The sequence below is a fragment of the Acanthisitta chloris genome, unplaced genomic scaffold, assembly GCF_000695815.1.
Source record: "Acanthisitta chloris isolate BGI_N310 unplaced genomic scaffold, ASM69581v1 scaffold627, whole genome shotgun sequence".
Taxonomy (NCBI): Eukaryota; Metazoa; Chordata; class Aves; order Passeriformes; family Acanthisittidae; genus Acanthisitta; species Acanthisitta chloris.
The window spans coordinates 1-21,184 of record NW_008682969.1 but is presented as its reverse complement, the minus strand read 5'-3'; the positions used below and the strand labels follow the sequence as shown (position 1 = coordinate 21,184).

Genomic DNA, 21,184 nt, shown 5'->3' with positions numbered 1-21,184 from the left:
CCTGAGCCTCCTCCAGGCTAAACAATCGCAACTTTCTTAGCCTCTCCTCGTAGCATTTGTGCTCAAGTCCCTTCACCAGCCTCGTTGCTCTTCTCTGGACCTGCTCCAGCACTTCAATATCCTTTCTGAACTGAGAGGCCCAGAACTGAGCACAGTACTCAAGGTGTGGCCTCACCAGTGCTGAGTCCAGGGGCAGAACCACCTCTCTGGTCCTGCTGACCACACTGTACCTGATACCTCTTAGGGTGTTCAGGCACTGGAATAGGAAATGGCCCTGGGAGGTGGTGGAGTCGCCATTGTGGAAGTGTTTAAGATGAGTGTGGATCTGGCACTGGAGGATATCGTTTAGGGTTTCGGGGTTTCAGCAGTGATCGGTTAATGGTTGGACTTGATGGTCTTAGAGGTTTCCTCCAACCCTGAGGATTCTATGATTCTGTAATTATGCTTTCAGGTCCTCATATTTATGCAAAAGTGTCCTGACAGCTTTACAAGAACCTGAATAGAGTCACAAAAGCATTTATGGCTGCAGCAGCATCTTCTCCTTAGTCTTTTACTAAATCTCTCATTACTGCAAACACCTCATTGAACAGAACTGCAACCACATCATATCAGCACTTACTGGGGGTCTACATTTCCACTCAACTTGCAATTCTCAAAAGCAGAACCTGTCAGACCTGATCTATTTCATTCTGTTCAGTCTCAAGGTTTATAATACAATGTACAATATTATGTGGGACTAAGCTGTCACAATGGAACATGCTGCTGGAATAGTTTGTGTATAGCAAGTTAACCCTGCAGAACACTGGAATTAAAGAATGCTCAGCACTTTCTATCATCATGTTCTGTCTTCTGCAAATAGTATGAAACTAGACAGTCAATTTGACATGTAATACTGTTAACTGGTAGGTATTAGTTCAAAACACACAGTACTGATGAAATAATAAATGCAAATTAATAAAAGACTGATTGGTCTGGTTCACTCTCTGCAATATGAGAAAACACTCAGAGCTTTGCCAGTAAAATTGTATTTAAATAATCAATTCACCCCCTTATTGCATATTCTGGCAGCTTTAGCAGAGTCATTCCAGTGATGTCACACTGTACAGCAACAGTGCAAGATCAGCAACCTCCTTCCCACCTGGGATTTGTATTCTCACCATTCAGACTTCACTGCTACATCTGGTTTATATTCCTATAGTAATTAGTCATGGCTGAGCAACTCTATCTACTATAAGAAGAGATGTAATTCCTTAAATTAAACTGAGTCAAAGAAAAACCAAACCAAACCACCCATGTTTTCCATCTTCTATACAACAGTGACACAATATGGTAAAATAAATCCCAGACAATCTACTGGTGACTCCAACATCAAAGTCTGTCATTTGCCCCAAGAAGCCCAGGATGGACCTATGGCCTGGCAGTAGAGCAGCCTCAAGAACAACAACCACCAGCCTATCCACATGGGATAGTTCTTAAAACAGTTGGGAAGAAGATACCTACAAGAGGATGAGAATAAACTAACCATGAGCATAAAAAGCCCTCACTCACCTGCACCAGAGCTTCCTTCATAGCAATCCAGTTTGAGACCCTCCATGCACACTTCAACACCAGGTAAGGATTTATATGCCCTTTTGACTGCCCATATTCTGTCAAAGGTTCCCACTGGTTCAATTCTTTTGAGCAACTAAGAAAACCAAAAGCAGTGTCAATTTGGGTACAAAACCCCAAACAAACTAACATTAAAAACCCACTTCAATAAAAGTCATCCTAAATGTTGTGTATCAGATGATTATCTACAGATCTCTTTGTCTACAAATAGCTTTGCAAGTACTACAAAAGCTTTATCCACATGAGAAGACTTATTTATTTATTACCAGTTATAACACACAAATCTGTGATCAGGGAAGAGCTGCATTTTGTGTCTCCCACAATAATCATTTTATAGAGGAAAACCAAATTTGGGGCTCCAGTTTGTTGTCACCAACAGCAAATTACATTTTTACAGCAATTCAGGCATATATATATATGCATATCGTGTAATTAAAAACCAGCTAATTTTATTCCCTTAAATTTCCTCTGGATCTGAAGTAAGTTTTGAGATAAGTTTATCTTCTAAATAATGCTCAAACCAGTAGCAGAGCATTTTACTCCTCCTGCAGGGTATTTTACTCCTATTGCAGGGTATTTTGCTTCTATTTCAGGAGGAAATACTTATATTGCAGGGTAAAAATACTTGTTCTACATCAGCCTTAAAGTCTCACCGAATCCAGTGGTCTTCCCAAAGCTGATACTCAGGGAAGATGGAAGGGGAAGCATTGTTCCGTTCATGCTCCTTCTTAGCCTTCTCCATTGCTTTTTCATATGTTTCTTGTGCCTAAAGAAAATTCAAACCATTCTATTTTCCATCTGTTATATACACAGTAACTCAATCCTTTTTTCTTTTCAAAAACTAGTGATAAGAAAAGCTTCATATATTTAAAAAACAAGAGGGAAGTGTGTTAAACTCATTCCTGAATACTCCTGAATAATTTGGCAGCTTTCCAAATGTCATGGAAAACTGATGGGTGTGCTCAAAAATCTGATCTTAGCAGAATTGCACCAGCATCAGAAGAATGTGGAACTGTTGGAGCAAGTCCAGAGGAGGCCACAAAACTGATTAGAGGACTGGAGCATCTGCCCTATGGAAAGACTTGGGGCTGTTCAGCCTGGAGAAGAGAATGTTGTGTGGAGACCTCAAAGCAACCTGCCAGGACCTGAAGGGGCTCCAGGGAAGCTGCAGAGGGACTCTGTGTTAGGAACTGCAGTGACAGGACAAGGAGCAATGGGGATAAATTCACAGAGGGAAATTTAGGCTAGATATCAGGAGGAAATTTTCCCTGTGAGGGTGGTGAGACACTGTCCCAGGTTGCCCAGGGAGGCTGTGACTGCCCCAACCCTGGCAGTGTTCACAGCCAGGTTGGCTAAAGCCTTGAACAACCTGTTCTGGTGGGAGGTGTCCCTGCCCAGGGCAGGGGGCTGGCACTGGATGATCTCTAAGCTCCATTCCAGCCCCTTAATATACTATGATATGATGCCATGATACTATTTTAGAAGACTGAAGTTAATAATTAATATTCAAGGTTTTTTCTTGCCAATCAGAACATTCATTCTGACAGCAGAACTCTTCAGATCATTTCCAGCACCCAGACTGTACCTGCTCAAAGAATCCATGCTGCTCATAGGCAATAGCTGTTGCTGTCTCTGGGAATTTACAGCGTTTCTGCCACAGCCCAGCCCACATATCCTCTTCTTGTAACAAGGAGTAGAGCTCAGCAAGGGAATCCAGGATTTCCTACAATGTTAAGAACATACATTTCTCCACAGTCAAGCTGTCATTATAGAGCATATAGCAACCCCCCATGTTCTACACTGAGGCAAACTGAGAAAGACATGCAAACAGAAGTGGTTGAAATCGAAACTCTCTTTAAAACTCTACAAGGCAAATTAGCAACAACCAAGTACTGAGAACAACACCACTGCATTACATGAGAAATACTAAAGCCTGTACATTGATTCCTGCTTGTCTTCCCTAATACAACAGGTCAAATGATAGAAAGAAAATCTGTTCAACAAGCCAACAACTCTGCCCTTAAGGTAAAACAAAGAATGTGTAGTATTTAGCCTCCTCAGCCGATCCCAGACATGCCCAGGTAGTTCATACCTGACAGACTACTAAACACAAGAACACCTGTTTACAGAAAACTCAATTTTGATTAGCTAATAGCTCTCTGAGGTCACATACCAAGAGACTCGATGACAGAAAGTATATTCCCTGTGAGGGAAGCAAGACTGACTTCCACTCCAGATTTAAAATTAGGGGCAGAAATGGTTATATCTAGTGCTACAGAGCTGCAGAGAATTGGTGCCAAAATCAGATGGATAAGAGAGAAAAACAGATATCAATGACAGATGAAAGAAAAGCACAAGAAGTAGGTAAGGCACAAGGTAGTGTTGCAAGTGTCTGTGTTCAAACACAAAAGCAGAGGAAGTTCTTCAACACGTTAGAAGAAAACCACCACTTTAACGTATTTCTAAATACAAATATTTAGAAGAGAATTGTCCCTTTGTACTTGGAACTGGTGAGGTCACACCTTGAAATCTGTGTTCAATTTTGGGCCCCATAATACAGGAAAGACTTTGAAGGGCTGCAGTGTGTCCAGAAAAGGAGCTTAGGAAGGGGCTGGAGCACACGGAGCAGCTGAGGGAGCTGGGGGAGCCCAGCCTAGAGAAAAGGAGGCTCGGGGGGAACTTCTGCTTTCCACAACTCCCTGACAGAAGACTGTACCAAGGTGGAGGTCAACCCCTTTTCCCAAGTAATAAGCGATGGGACAAGAGGAAAAGCCTCAAGTTGCACCAGGGGAGGTTTAGATTGGATGCTCGGAAAATCTCTTCACCGCAAAGGTTGCAAAGCCCAGGCACAGCCTGCCCAGGGCACTGGTAGAGTCACCACCCTTGGAGGTGTTTAAAAGTACAACACTACTGTGGTCACTAGACCATGGCACTAAGTGCCACATCCAGTCTCATCTTGAAAACCTCGAAAGATGGTGAATCCACCACCTCCCCAGGCAGCCAAATTACAACACTGCTGTGGTCACTAGCCCATGGCACGAAGTGCCACATCCAGTCTCATCTTGAAAACCTCGAAAGATGGTGAATCCACCACCTCCCCAGGCAGCCCATTCTAATGCCTGATCACTCTCTCCGTAAAAAATCTCTTCCAAAAATCCAACCTAATCCTCCCCTGGCAGAGCTTGAGTCTGTGCCCTCTTGTCCTCCTGCTGGTTGCCTGGGAGAAGAGACCAACCCCCACCTGATGCCAACTTCCCTGCAGGGAGTTGTAGAGGGTGATAAGGTCTCCCCTGAGCCTTCTCTTCTCCAGGCTGAACACCCCCAGCTCCCTCAGCCTCTCCTCATGGCACTTGTGCTCCAGTCCCTTCACCAGCCTCGTTGCTCTTCTCTGGATCTGCTCCAGCACCTCAATATCCTTTCTGAGCTGAGGGGCCCAGAACTGCACACAGTAATCAAGGTGTGGCCTCACCAGCACCGAGTCCAGAGGCAGAATCACCTCCTGGTCCTGCTGACCACACTGTTCTGATCCAGGCCAGGATGCCATTGGCCTTCTTGGCCACCTGAGCACACTGCTGGCTCATGTTCAGCTTTCTGTCAATGTAACATGACACTTGGGGACACGGTTAGAGAAGGACTTGTCAGTGTTAGGTTTTTCTCTTCATATCTCATAAGGTATTTCTATGACTAGAACAATACCTGCTGAGGAGGAGTTATGCTTTCTTGCTCATAAAACTCTGTTGTCTGTTTAGGTTTAATCTGCAGGCTCAGTCCTTTCTCAAAGGCTTGATGTTCCAGCATCAGAGTAGAACGGAACCAGAGGTTATGAGTTTTTCCCAAGTACTTCAGCACACAAGGTCTAATGGGGATGGGAGGGACACACTGTGACATTGCTTCCACAAAGCAGTTCAGAGCACTTGGCTGGCAATCTCGCTGCACTTGGTGGCTCCCACTGCACAGGAAAGGGCTTATTTCACCTGCCAGAGCCTAGGAGAGAAAACAGAAGTTACCTGCTCATTCAGATTCTTCAAGCAGAGAATTTAATGGGGATAAATTGAAAGAGGGAAATTTAGATTAGCTATCTGGAGGAAGTTTTCTCTGTGAGGGTGGTGAGACACTGGCACAGGGTGCCCAGGGAGGCTGTGACTGCCCCAACCCTGGCAGTGTTCAAATCCAGGTTGGCTAAAGCCTTGAGCAACCTGCTCTGGTGGGAGGTGTCCCTGGCCAGGGCAGGGGATTGGGACTGGATGATCTCTAAACTGCATTCCAACCTCTTCACATACTATGATTCTATAATTTACATTTAAAATCTCATCAGTACAGGGAACAACTATTTGATAAATGTATGTCTCTAAGGGCCTGTCTCTTTCCAAAGGTGTATTGATATACAACATCCACCAGTCAAAGAATGGCAAACTCAGTGAACAAAATCATCACACCAATAAATTTGCCTGAACCAGCAGCAATTAACCCAGAGCAATCTGTAAGAAGGAGATTCTCACATGTTGTTGTCTATCAGACAAGATTTTCCAAAGCCTTGAAAAAAGCTGTATCCAAGTCTTCTCTGCTAATGGGGTGGAAATATGACATAGCTGAACAAAGGCACTCAGCAATGCTCCAGTCTGGAAAGAAGAGATGGAGAGAAATAGGAAAATGCAATTAATCCCAGGGAAAAATAGTTCAGTTATACAGTTGTTTAAGCAGTAGTGCAAATGCCTTTTCCAACAAAAACAGGTTTACTTTAGCAATGTAAGCTACTGTAACAAGAAATTAATCCTGTTTTCATGTTGACTGAGACTCTGATTCATTGAAAAAAAGGAAGGAAAAGAGAAAGGCCTTGATGACTTTTGGTTAATTGGATAGAGCTGGTACTACTGTGGGAGTTGTTTCAACAGAGCTTTCAGCTCAAATTATTTTCTGAGAAATTATTTAATCATCAGATGTCAACACATTTTTTGATCCTATGCCCTGTCTTTGCCATCACTGTTTTCAGAACTGAACAGTTAAAATATACTTACAGATGAAGGAGAATGAAACTGAATTCTGTAGAAAAATGCTACAGTAACAACCAGTGATGAAGTGAAGGCTTAAGTATTTATCATATGCAAATACAGCAGATTATAAGAGATGAATACATAAGAAAACTCGGCTGGAAAATCTCTAGTGTGAGACAAAAAAAAGCAAACAACCACCTCAGATGAGTTGGAAGATTTGAGTATTAAAGCAATTTGTCCCCAGTGACCGGTACCAACCTTCACCTCTCGAAGAGAGTCAAGAAATTTGTCATGCCTGTTGGTCAACATGTGCAGCTGATTGCCAATGTCCTTCTCGGAGAGCTCCTTCGTTTTGGGTGTACTGGTCTGATCCCCTGGAGCCAGTTCAATGTCTATTTCCACATCCTACACAAAAAGTAAACAACTCAGTAAATAAACATAGATATCTTCTACTTACTTTTGCTTTTTCCAACCCCCAAGTACAAAATAATCTCCTGATCAACTTACTTCAGGTCTCACTACCTTGCAGTCCTCAGCAAAGGATTGCAAAACTGATTAGAAGGATGGAACTTCTCCCCTGCAAACTTCTTCCTGACATCTAATCTAAATTTCCCTCTTTCAATTTATCCCCATTACCCCTTGTCCTGTCACTGCAATTCCTAACCAGAAGTCCCTCTGTGTACAAAATAATCTCCTGATCAACTTACTTCAGGTCTCACTACCTTGCAGTCCTCAGCAAAGGATTGCAAAACTGATTAGAAGGATGGAACTTCTCCCCTGCAAACTTCTTCCTGACATCTAATCTAAATTTCCCTCTTTCAATTTATCCCCATTACCCCTTGTCCTGTCACTGCAATTCCTAACCAGAAGTCCCTCTGTAGCTTCCCTGAAGCCCCTTCAGATCCTGGCAGGTTGCTTTGAGGTCTCAGCCTTCTCGCAAAACTGATTAGAAGGATGGAACTTCTCCCCTGCAAACTTCTTCCTGACATCTAATCTAAATTTCCCTCTTTCAATTTATCCCCATTACCCCTTGTCCTGTCACTGCAATTCCTAACCAGAAGTCCCTCTGTAGCTTCCCTGAAGCCCCTTCAGATCCTGGCAGGTTGCTTTGAGGTCTCCACACAGCCTTCTCTTCTCTAGGCTGAACAGCCCCAACTCTCTCTATACTGAAGGTGCTCCAGTCCTCTGATCAGCTTTGTGGCTTCCTCTGGACTTGTTCCAACAGTTCTATGTCCTTCTTACGTTGAGATGGGAACAAACTTCTTAGCAGGGCCTGTTACTACAGGGCAAGGGGTAATGATTTTAAACTAAACCAGGGCTGATTTAGATTAGATATAAGAAAGACTCAACAATAACTGGCACAGGTTGCCCAGAGAGGTGGCAGATGTCCTCAGCCCTGGAAACATTCAAGGCCAGGTTGGACAGGGCTCTGAGCAATCTGATCTAGTTGAAGATGTGTCTGCACATGGAAGGGGGTTGGACTGGATGACCTTTAAAGGTCCCTTCCAAACTATTCTGTGACTCTATTCCTGCTACTTCTTCAGGTTCAGACCAGTAATTGCCAGAGTGCTAAAGGCTCAATGAATGAACGAGAGCTTTGCATGCTCAAAACAATGTAATAACCACCAGATACACTAGCAATCTGCACACATCATCTCCAAAGCAAAATCTCCACACTTACTTGAAGAGAAACTAGGAAGAGCTACATTCCATCAAAGAGATAGTTTTTCCACAATATATTCTGCCAGTTACCTCCTCTTTGGATTCACTGTTTTCCCTCTCCCGAGGCTCCTGTTTGACATGGGTCACCATGGCAAAGGCTGCTCTGTCGTGACTGTCAGCAAGGTTGATGACATTGGTGATAGAAGGCAGCATAGCACCTTGGCAGCTGGTCCCAATGGTAGTGTTCCTCTCACACACTGCCAGCAGCAGCTAAGGCATTGAAAAGCAAGGAGAGTTTTTAAATATCAGTTTATTTGACTGTAGTATTTGAAAGAAAACATAGGGAAAACCTGTCAAATCTGGGTACACCCAGCCAGTATCTTGCAAGGAAATTAAAGAGCTGCAAGTCAGTTTGTCTTATTCCAGGGTAAGGAAGAAATGATGATAAACATTTGAATATCAGTAGCAATAACTTGATTATTATCTACCTTCTAGAGACAAGTAATTTAAACTCTTGAAGCTGCTGGTGCCACATCACTGATTCCTTGACCCACAGAGCTCAAGTGTTTTCCTTTCTGGCACCCAGCAGCAGGTCAGATCCCAGTTTCCTGCACTGGGAGCAGGATGCAGCCAAGGGAAGGGTCATGGAAGAAAGCTTTGCAGAGCCAGGGCCGCTTTAGAGCTGCCTCCAGCTCCAGGGTGTTTAGTTTGTGTGGTAACCCTTATTGATTCAGACAAAATGAAATCATTAAGGTTGGACAAGACTTCTAAGATCATCCATCCAACGACTTGCTGATCTTGGAAGCCTTTTGAACCTTCGGCCTTGAGGACTAGAGGGGAATAGTCATAAGCTGAGACAGGAGAGGTTCAGATTGGATGGTAGGCAAAACGTTTTCCCTGTTAAGAGTGTTCAGGCACTGGGATATTGCCCAGGGAGGTGGTGGAGTCGCCAGCCCTGGAGGTGTTTGAGGTGTCTGGAGGCACTGGAGGTTTGGGGTTTAGGGGTTGCAGCAGTGACAGGTTACGGGTTGGATTGATGATCTTAGAGGTCTTGTCCAACCTTGAGGATTCCATGATTCAAAACATGCTGATTCCATGATCACTATGGCTTCATACTCAAAAACAAGGTAAAAGTTATAAGAGTTTATGTAAGGCCTATTTATCACCTTTATGCAATAAGATCTTCTATGCCTAAAGTCTATTTTGTATTTTTAACATGTATTTAGTGCCCTCAATCCACTCAGACCCTTCAGATCCTGGAGGTCTCCACACAACCTTCTCTTCTCTAGGCTGAACAGACCCAACCATAGAACCGTAGGGAAGGTTCTCTAATCCTCTTGTGATAAAAGACTGAGTCCCAAATGGGATTACAGTCAAAGTTCACAATTTATTATGCAAATATAAACAAGCAAACAGCGCTGGGTGCGTGGGGAGTCTGCGCTCCACCAACACACACACCTTACAGTTCTGGTTTTTGGTTTATAAGCTCTAAGTTAATACATACTCATAACCTGTCCCCACTTCGTATTATAATGAGCTCTAAACTCATTTCCATGCGTTTGCGCTTGCACAGTGTCTTCAGGTGGTCGTGGGCAGGGGTCTTCAAGAGGAAGGCTAGTAGTATTCATCAGCTTAAACTTTTCACCTCGTCCTTTAGCACATGCACCTTATATTTGTTTTTTACTAACTCAGCATTCTTATGTGTTAATAAGGTAAAGCAATCCTAAAATTAGTGTTCTATACATTTGGTAAGATAAGGTAACACCCTGTTGTGAACTACTATCTTGATTTATTTCTTCCCTTGTTGACTCAACCAGCCTTTAATTGCCTTTTTGGAGCCTACTTTGTTTACCCAGCCTGTGCCTCCTTAAATTCTTTCTTTGGAGCCTACTTCTCTTATCAATTCCCTCCCCTTAGCTCTGGTCAGTATCCTCTCCTTTTGAAGTGTGCCTGTCAATGTGGAGCAAGCACAAGCAGGCAGTACCAGTTGTTCAGTAAGTGACTTCCAGTACATCATTGATTAATCCTTTTAGCTCCTTTGTACCAGTTTCAGTTCCTCTGTATCAGTCCCCCTCTTTTCTATAGGGTTAGTAAATCCTTTTACTTGCAAATGAGTGTTTTTCCTCAAGGTTCCCTGAAAGAGTTAGCTTGTTTCCTATGGCATGTTGTAACTTATTTTGCCTCCAGTCCTCATAGTTATTAGTTCAGTTTAGTTAATCTTTTATTTCTATCTCCCCTATATTCTTTTACTAATATAAAACCAGACAGATCTACTAATGATTACCCACACTAGACTCATATTCTGCTACATGATTCCAACCTTGCTTCATAGTGACACAAATCAGGGGAACACATTTCACACTCTGATCAGCTTCATGGCCTCCTCTGGACTTGCTCCAATAGTTCCATGTCCTTCTGATGCTGGGGAGACCAGAACTGTGTGCAGCACTCCAGGAGCAGAGTAGAGGGGGAAAATCACCTCCTTTGACCCTCTGACCACACTCCTTTGGTTGCAGTTTCTGGGCTGTGAGCTCACACTGCAGTTCATGAGGAATTTTTCACCAACAATCATCCCTAAGTCCTTCTCCCAGGGCTGTTATAATCCATACTACAAGACACATTGCATGTTGCTTTTACACCTAACAAGAAAAACAGGGAATAAAACATATGCAAATCACTCCCCTACCTCAATGCACTGCTTTATCCAGAAGTGGTTGCCCATGGCCTCCCAGTTCTGGGAGCAGGTGACGTAGAGCAGCCTCTCGTACACACGGCGCTTCATGGAGTTGTCAAACACCTCAAAGAACTTGGCTCGGATGAGAGGTTGGGCACAACGCAACCCAGAGAGAAACGCAGGCTCCAGCTTGGCTGTCAGCTCACTCCCTGAAAGGTTCTCATCCCTGAAAGGAATAAAGATCACAGGATCACAGAATAACCAGAATTGGAAGGGACCCTTGAGGATCATCTAGTCCAACTCCTGGCCCTGCATAGGACATCCCTGAGAATCCCAACCTGTGCCTAAGAGCATTGTCCAAACACTCCTTGAGCTCTGTCAGGCTTGGGGCCTTGACTACTGCCCTGGGAAGCTGTTCAGTACCCAAACACCTCTGGGGGAAGAACCTTTTCTTAATCTCCAGCCTAACCTTCCTGCCTAACCTTCCCGTGACACAAATTCAGGCCACTCCCTCTGGTCCTGGCACTGACTGCCAGACAGAAGAGGTGAGTGCTGCCCCTGCACTTCCCTCAGTGAGGAAGTCGTACACAGCCATGAGGTCTCCCCTCAGTCTCCCCTTCTCTAGGCTGCACCAACCAAGTGAACAAGATGAAATAACAATGACATTATAAAAAAACCTTCCAGGTTTTATACATCACATACTAAAAATCCCAAGAGGTGATACTCTGTCCAAGCCCACATGGTGTGAGGCTCATCCAGGTGCAGCAAGAAGCAGCAAGGAAAATACTGCTTCTTGTTAGAGAACTGCCCCAGAACTATCAGAAAAAGCTCTTGCAGGGTAAAATTTATAATAATTGAAAAACACTGAGCCACATTTCTGTTTGAAATGGCCAATGTAATTCACTGATTAAGACTTGGGAGCATGGTGTCCACATAAAGGCTTTGCACAGTGAACCAGCAGCAAAGAGAGACTTGAAATCATGTGAATCTGCAGCACAACATTCAACCCTCGGCAACTGTTGAGAAGGTAACTCTTCGTTGTTTCACCATGATTCCAACCTGCCAATTTACCAGCAAAGTAACTCTCCCTAAAGCCTAATTTCCAATAAAGTTTCAACAACAAAATAAACCTTTATACCCTTTTTTCCCCCAAAACATTATGGGAAAAATCAGATTTCAGCTGCCAACACAGCATTGAGAACACGATCAGCTAGGAGGATGCCTTGGAACCTTGGGAAAGGAAGAGGTTGGGATGGTGGAGATATCTTACCAGTGCCAAATGCTTTCTAAGGAACTTCTATTTTCAAATATGTGCTGTGGTCTCAGTGAATTGATTTTGCATTTTAGATCTAAAAAAATCACCATATATAAAAAACCTCCCTTAAGTCAGAGCTAAAAAGATTGATGACATGCTATAAAGGTCATATATGGTACAAATTCTTAACCAATAAGCTGCAGTAAGTGATTAATGGCTATAATTACCTGTAGACATAGTTAACAAGGTCTAAGAACTGAGCATTTAACTCAAGGTCTTCTGGAAATCGCTTCTCAATGTAAGTCATCATTTTCACTAGCAAAATGGACTTCTCACGCAGAGTAGGCGTCTGTGGTAAGGGAAGGCATGATTAGTTCTGTTAGTTCACCTGAAAACATGCAGAGAATCAGCACAAAGTCCAACTCAGCCTTCCTTTATGCCACTCTTCCACTTCTAAAGGACTGAAAACTATAGCTCTTCTAAAGAAAAGCAATTTAAGCATTTCTCTTTCTAATACGTGCTGGAGAGTATCAAAATTGTGACTAAAAACAGGTTTAAGCTGTTGAACGATTACAGAAATCTAATGTATATTTTAAAGTGTAGGTACTTTTACACAGTGCTAGATTGGCAAGTCCTCAGCTCTAACAGAGGCCACAAGATGATACAGGAGTGACATGATTTATCCCAGCATCAGTCATCTTCCTCCTGAAGAATCTCTCTATCCAGGTTAATGGAAAACATATCTTTTCTCAACAAAGTAGCATTTGAGATCAAACACCAAATCTAAGCCTACAAAAAGCATCTCTAACTCCATCTGTTTCCACAGGGGATGCAAACTAGTCCAAACCTCATCAAGGGCATCTAAACATATAGAAAAGCTCATTACAAACCTCATTGTCAAAACTGACGAATACCAGTGGCTTAAAATATTTAGTATTTGAGAGCAACAGTGATGCTGCCTTCTCAGTAGTTTACCTGATTAGCTGCCATTGGGGAGTTGTTTTTCACCCACTCCTCCACTATTTTCACCACTGCACGAAGAATTTTAGCATCAGTCGATTTTTCAATCAGAGATGTTAGAATGGCTTGGATGAAGTTTTTCCTCATTTCCATGCTCATCACAGCCAGGCGAGTTTTCACAAGGTCCAGGCTCAGCATTACCAGCTCACTTGTACCTGCTGTGAATCCATGAAGAGTTAGAATTGTGTGTACACCTAGAGAATGCCTCAGAAAATATATATATCAAGAGAAGCTGTTGTACTTTGAAAAGAGTAACATCATCTATACCCACGAAATACATCCCTGGAAATAATGTTTTCAGAATTACTACTTTTCATTCCTAAACAGCTGAGTCAGAACTCAAGGCCAGGTTGGATGGAGCAACTTTGTCTAGTGGAAGGTGTCCCTGCTCATGGCAGAGAGGCTGGAATTAGATGAACTTTAAGGTTCCTTCTAACCCAAACCATTCTGTGATTCATAGACTATTAATGGGTTGGAATAGAGTTTAGAGATGATCTAGTCCAACCCCCTGCCCTGGGCAGGGACACCTCCCACCAGAACAGGTTGCTCAAGGCTCATCCAACTTGGCTGTGAACACTGCCAGGGTTGGGGCATCTCCTACCTCCCTGGGCAACCTGGGACAGTGTCTCACCAGCCTCACAGGGAGAACTTCTTCCTAATAACTAACCTCGATTTCCCCTCTTTCAATTCGTACCCGAATGAGAATGAGACAAGGGTCTTTTTTTTTCTGCAGCTTCCCTGGAGTCCCTTCAGTTCCTGGCAGGCTGCTCTGATTCTATGACTCCTTTCAAACCCAAATCCATCCAAAATCCTAAAGGCAAACCGGTGCCATTTCCCTCCAGTAAATCATTTACTAAAGGTCTTAGAGAACTCCAATACTGCAGTTAACCTCAGGAAACAACTTCCCTGTGATGCAGCACAACTATTGTGTTCAGCTAATATCCTAACTTGCTTATCTGTCAAGGTTCATAGTTTTCCAACTGTTTCTGTGTTAGTAACATTTGCAAGGTTTCTCATTTACCTAATTAAAATATGGGCTGGGAGTCTACCAGCAGCAATTCTTTCCAAGTCTTTTCTTCTGTAACTTACTCATTAGGAAATTACAGAGCTTTTACTGGCACTGAATTTGCTTCTACAAGAACACCTGATTTTCTCAGTGACTCATGACCTAATTTATTTGATGATAGACAGATTTGTACAGACTCAAAAAGATGCTATTTTAAGATAACAACTACAGCAGCAGCTCCAACAATTTAATTCACATCCAGGTCTTTTCTTCTGTAACTTACTCATTAGGAAATTACAGAGCTTTTACTGGCACTGAATTTGCTTCTACAAGAACACCTGATTTTCTCAGTGACTCATGACCTAATTTATTTGATGATAGACAGATTTGTACAGACTCAAAAAGATGCTATTTTAAGATAACAACTACAGCAGCAGCTCCAACAATTTAATTCACATCCAGTTGTTCTAATAGAACAGGAAAGTGTGAAAGAAGTGAAAGCACAGAACAATCAAAAAAAAAATCAGTCCCTGTCCCCTCAACACATGAAAGTCTTGAAGGATTTCAATACTTCTCCTTATTCCGCAGCTCAACCAATATTTCACTAACCATTCACTGAACAGTTTGGGTTAATACTGAAATTCCAACAGGTAACTGCAACTCCTCAGTGTATTTTTAGCCTTCCATACTTCAGTCATACTTTACAACACTTGTAATCATGAAATGATTATATAATGCAATACCTGTGTTTGCTTCTGCTGCTCCTGCTGTGGCCTGTGGGTTCAGGTGTTCCCTGACCATTTTCTGCAGAGACCTCATGAACACTGAGATGAGCCTGTCAATGTAGCTTGGGTTGTTGCTGCAAGCAGATTTCAGGATCATTAGAGTCCCTGTGGATAAAAGCAAGACTTTAGGGATTCAAACCTCTCTGGGGCATGACCTGAGTAAGATACAGATGCCATGAAAGCAGCACAGGAGTTACAAACCAAGTTACAACAAACCAAGTAACAAACACTAGAAATCTGGAGAGATCTGAATAAAAATTTCCACTTTAGTCCTTAGACTAAGTCTAAAAGGTCATTTTTGCATGAACCAAGATATTCCAGAGTTGTGTAGGCAAGTGTGTGATGGAAGGTAAAGGAGGAAAAGGGAGGACAGAAAGAGAGGGATTGAGAGCAAAGAGCTCTTAAATAAATGAAACTACTCCTAATGCTGCACATTTGTTTTAGGAGCAAAAAGTAGGAATGCTTTTAAATGACTAGGCCTGGGTTTAGTAATGAAAAATCAAATCAATTTAAACCTAGAAACTTCATAAAGTTTCATAAATGTTTCTGTAGATTGAAAAAGTTAACACTAGTTAACTCCTTCACTCCTTAAAAGTCCACATATCCTGCAAAACAATACCCACTAACAATCCTCCTGCAGCTTTCTAACCCAACCAAACCCCACAACAGCATCTACATTCAGTGAGTGGCTCCTGCCAAAGTTCTCATTTCTTTTTGTGCTCAGAAGAGCACAAAATCTGGCCCACAAAGCTCAGCTTCTTAGCCCCAGAATTACCACAATCTGCACCACCTGACTGTTCTGCTGCTTTTAAGGCAGCTCTGGATTAAATGGAGCAAACATCTTTCTTGCTTAGTTTGCTGTAAAGCACATCCTGACATCTGACAAATTGGCAATTCCCAGAGGCAAATTACCACCATCTCCACAGCTCAGAATAGAATAGTGAAGGACATTTACCATTCAAATCAGCAATTTCAGGTCTGGTTTACCAATATAACCAGTTCTGGGCCAAACTCTATTATGCCAATACATCTTTGTCATTCTACTACATAACTGAGTTCTCTCACAACTAAGTATGAAAAAAAACAAGAGAAGAAAAACATTTCAGCTCTTCAGAATTGTCTGCGCTAAAAATTCTTTGATTCTATGATTCGATGACTCATATCTTCTCCCTCAAGAAAAAAAATAGTACTTTTGTCATTTTTTCCTGAGAATTTAAGATTTATAAATACATAGATTCATAGATTGCAAGCAGGTTGGAATGGAGTTCAGAGATCATCCAGTCCCAACCCCCTGCCCTGGGCAGGGACACCTCCCACCAGAGCAGGTTGCTCAAGGCCTCATCCAACCTGGCTGTGAACACTGCCAGGGTTGGGGCAGCCACAGCCTCCCTGGGCAACCTGTGCCAGTGTCTCACCACCCTCACAGGAAAAACTTCAGCCTGATATCCAGCCTAAATTTCCCTCTTTGAATTTCTCTCCATCACTCCTTGTCCTGTCACTGCAATTCCTAACACAGAGTCCCTCTGCAGCTTCCCTGGAGCCCCTTCAGCTCCTGGCAGGCTGCTCTGAGGTCTCCACACAACCTTCTCTTCTCCAGGCTGAACAGCCCCAACTCTCTCCATACTGAAGGTGCTCCAGTCCTTTGATCAGCTTTGTGTCCTCCTCTGGACTTGCTCCAACAGTTCTGTGTCCTTTGGAGGCTTGGGACACCAGAACTCTGTGTAGACCTCCAGGTGGGGCCTCACCAGAGCAGAGTAGAGCAGGAGAATCATCTTCCTTGACCTGCTGCCACACCCGTTTGGATGCAGCCCAGGACAGGTTGGTTTCTGGGCTGTGAGTGCTCACTGCAGTTCATAGTGAGCTTGTCATCAACAACCACCCCCAAGTTAGCTTGAAATGCTTCCCAGAGTTCCCTCTGCATGATATCAGACTACAGTTTCCTCACAGCAAATGAAAGCTCATGACAAAGACCTAATTCATTAATGAGCATTGCACACAGAGCTACCAGAGCTGTGGACACTTACCAAAGAGCTGGGAAGGGTTAGCATTGGTGGCCTTTTCATAATTAGTGAGTCCTTCATAGATAACCTTTCCAACTGCAGCATAAAGACACTCCAGCTCTTCATACTTTGAAGCCACACTTGAGGTACCTGCAGAGTTGAAAGCAGTGCTTAATTTTGGTGGCATTAGGCCCAGAACAGGCAAGGAAGAGTTTGTGAACATACAGTGGCTAAAACATCACTGGAATTTCATCTTAAAAACAAACTAAGGTAACACATGCAGATCCCTCATCTACAGAGATCTCTTTATTATGCAACCGGTATGTCTTTTATAAACCACTTCTGAGTGACTCCATTTGATGAGCAGTTTTGCATTACTGATTGATTATTTTCTAAGGGAAGATTATCTCAATTAGTTCTTGTTAAGACATGGTGTATTACCTATTGCCTTTTCTTTTTCTGCTTCCTTGTTCCAGCAAAACCACTTAACAACACAAAGACTGCACTTCTGCAGCTGAAAAATCCTAACTGCAAGAACACATGACATTTCTAGCATGAATTTCTTGAGCTAAAGTTATGACAGCCACAGGGGTTTTTTTGTCAGCAGATAATGATATATTCCACATGATTACCGTTTTCTCACACAGAGATCGAAAGTGCGAGCTAAAAGGGACCATTAAATGCAGGAATCATAAACCAGAGTATTAGCACATCACAAAGAGTATCTTCACCCTAGCGTTAACAACTTCAGTTACACAGCAATGAAAGGAGGAAGCAAAAAGCACTTACTTGGTTCTGTGGGGAAAATGCCCATGAGACGAGAGAGCAAACTGTGCACTGCCCTCAGCACCTTGGTGTTCCCACAGGTCATACAGGCTGCCACCCCTCTCTGCAGGGGCTTGAAGCTGCTAAGGATAGCAGGAGGCTGCAGAACGGTCAAGAGGAAACTTAAGACCTCTAAGCCAGTGCAGATGTTGGCAAAGTTGGCCTGATTGGGTTGTTCCTAAAGAGAAAACATACAGAAAAAGGCAGTGAGTGAGGGGAAACACAAGGGTGACGTAGATGACCAAATTTAGATCAAATCTGGTGAAAGTCTATATAACGCTGGGGTTTTTACACTAGTGATGTTTCAAGTCTATCTTTTGGCTAAGTCATGCACTATAAAACTAAAAAAAACCAGGCACTATAACATAGAATCATAGAACCATCAAGGCTGGAGGAGACCCCTAAGATCATCTAATCCAACCATTAACCTGTCACTGCTGTAACCCCTAAACCATAGTTGTACAAATTATAACCAGAAGAAATTCACATACCCAATTTATCTATTTCACTGCAAAGAAGAGAATATTAGTGCTCTAAAAATGAGTATGCACACATCACCAGTATTCAATCATCTCAAGTGCCAGCAAAACCTAAGGACCTAGAGGGCTAGGACATCACCTACCACAGTCATTAGCAGCTTATCAAACCACTGCAACTTCAGCTCTGACTTTGGCCACATGTCTGGTCGCAGAGCTGTTTTCAGCAGGTTGACACAGCGTCGAGACAGCAACTCTCCAGGAGATCCTGCAGTGTTGGAGTTGTCATTTACCTAAAAATGAACCACAGTTAACAACATGACCTTTTGTAGCCAATTCCTTAATTTCTTATGCATTCCAAGCAAGCACAGAACCTCTTGTTTCTGAAAAGGAGGAGCTTAAGTAGTTCTATCAGTATATGCATAGAGGATTTTAATGCATAAAGAGCTGACAATGAATTGCTAATAATTACCCCAAATCACCCATCAAAGGGGTAGTTAAAAAAGTTTCAGCCCACACTTCGTTACTCTGAAGGCGCTTAAGATGGTTATGTTTACTATTTGCAAGTTATCCACAAAGATATGCAGCTCTTCACTCCATCCATCTTATACTTTAAGAGAACATCCACTCTGTGCAAGGGGCTGTGGTGTATAAAATCCCATGGTACTTCCCAGCTGAGTCTGCTGCAGGAGCAGAAGCCATAAATGGTCAGCTTTGATCTACTCCCAGCTCATTTTTCCCACTGTAGAAAGTTTACTCTATGCAAATTTGGTGCAAAGCCTTAGTTGTACATACTGCATGAAAACAAGTAATTCCGTGTATAGGATCTTGAAAATACAACTTCAATCATTAGATTACAGATATGTAATTGATGCTGAACTATTAATCCTATTGATATTAAAGCTACTGAACTCTCTAAATATTCTTCGGGTTTGGGGTGAAGTATTCTTTTTGTTAAGACCACGCCACAGAACACTCAGACTTTGCAGCAGCACACAATCAGATAAATGAATCAAGAAAAAACCCTTATGGAGCTTCTGAAGTCTTTGCCTGGCTCCAGCCAAGTTCTGCTAGTGACATTTATTCCAATCATGTCACTCCCAATATAGACCTTGCTTGAAAAGAGAAACAAAGCAAACAAAATGCTACAAGTGATCAACAGCACTTCTGTTTCACTCTTTCAATTTCAAAATCTGGATAGCAATTGTTCACAATTAAAGGTTTAATGTCAAAGTGCTCACTCCCCTCACCAAGCTAGAACCCTACCATGTCAACATAACAAGCTAAAGCCTAACTCCCATGGGTAATATCCATCTGAGAAATGAAGTATGTGCAGTAACTGGGCATCAAATTCAATTTATTTCCTCCTTGAAATCAAAACATTTCACATTTTGTCCAGTTATGCATTAAAGTTTCTATCCTTTCAACAAAAGATCTACAGAAACACTAGAATAATCCAAGCATAAAAAGAGCTCCAGCAAAAAGAGAGTGTGATGGTTTTGGCTCCTAATGCCACACTGCTGTTTACATATCAGAACAAACACAGCACCTGGCAAGCAATTCTGATCAGGAAATTCACCACTGTATCTGTGTGCTGCTTGTCAATGGGCTTGGCAAGAAGGGCATCAGCTCCCGGCAGGGACTGGCTGCGCCCAAACACCTGTATGAACACAAAACACAAGCCATAAGCAAGAGTGAAGAAAGAAAACAACAAGAACATATTGAAACCATTTTCCAAAGCTAAAACCTTCAATTTCGAGCCATGTGGAAAATATAATTACACTAAATTGCTTAGTCAGTGCAGGTTGTGATTCAGTGTCTCTGAACAACCCCTGATTGTTTCTTACAGCACTTATTGCTCCTGTAGCTGTCCTGAATCGTTTCACTTCTTGGCCAGAATCCACAGACAATCCTCTTTTGACAGCAGATGAGGCAGAACTTGCTCCTTCTCCACTTGCATTCGAGTCCATATCCGAGTCTGGCTGAAATACCAGCAAGGTGCACGTCAGAAAAGCTACACTTAAGTGTGGAACAGTTCAATCTGTACCCATTTGTTTAGACTCCTTACCTGCTGGTCTTTAATTCTTTGCAATTCCCATTTAATAACCACTTCAGCAAGATCCACAGCTAATTTTCTTTGCTCTATTGTAACACTGGGAGTGAAGCCCAATCTCTGCATGGCACTAACCATATGTTGAACCAAATGATGTCTCACTGGATAATAAACCTGAAAAAATGGGTTCACAGTCATGCTAGGCATTAACCAGTAACATTCTATCAACCAAGTTGATATCAAACAAAATGGCAAGAGAGTCATCAATCCCAAGGTCTGCTAAAGCTCTTTTAAAGAGCTTCAACTCACATCTGAACACACTCAGATATTCTTTAAAGAGTGTTGAGGCATCAATGCCTGAAGAGTGCCTTCAATGTGTATTAGTCGTCCCTTTAGATTGCATTTCCATCTGCTTTCCCAAATGCTCCTGTATTGACATTCTGCAGCATCCCCCATTTGTGCCATGGTTCCCAACACACATTAGCTGGAGATTAAAGTTCCTAGTTAACCTCCCAGGATAAATAAAGTCAAACAAACAAGGACTGTTGGAGTATGGAAAAGACTAAGTTTCTGCACATTCATAAGCAACTCTTTAAGAAGCACACAGCTGTGCTGAAGAACACTAATGCCTGGGCAGTGAATTCAGCCTGCAGACTCTCACCTCACACTGAGTTTATAGTCAATTTATATTAAATATATATGTACATTTATATTATATAGTGGTTTTGTCATAGAAAAGAACCTTTTCAGACAGATCACATATTTTATACATGTATCTTAGATATCTAATAGCATATATTATATTTTTAGATAGATTATATATATTATA

General features: G+C 42.4%; 1 protein-coding gene across 1 annotated transcript; it reads right to left on the bottom strand.

The window, feature by feature from the left end:
* Positions 1-1,548: 1,548 nt before the first annotated feature.
* On the bottom strand, positions 1,549-20,529 carry LOC103806037 (transformation/transcription domain-associated protein-like; the record flags this gene model as incomplete). Its single annotated transcript, XM_009078709.1, has 17 exons — positions 1,549-1,684; positions 2,262-2,374; positions 3,194-3,331; positions 5,305-5,592; positions 6,108-6,227; positions 6,858-7,004; positions 8,352-8,531; positions 10,948-11,161; positions 12,418-12,539; positions 13,166-13,368; positions 14,960-15,106; positions 17,026-17,151; positions 17,791-18,004; positions 18,449-18,595; positions 19,852-19,962; positions 20,150-20,284; positions 20,371-20,529. Coding segments are annotated over 17 exons (2,700 nt in total), but the record flags the coding sequence as incomplete, so codon positions are not given.
* Between the last annotated feature and the right edge of the window lie 655 nt (positions 20,530-21,184).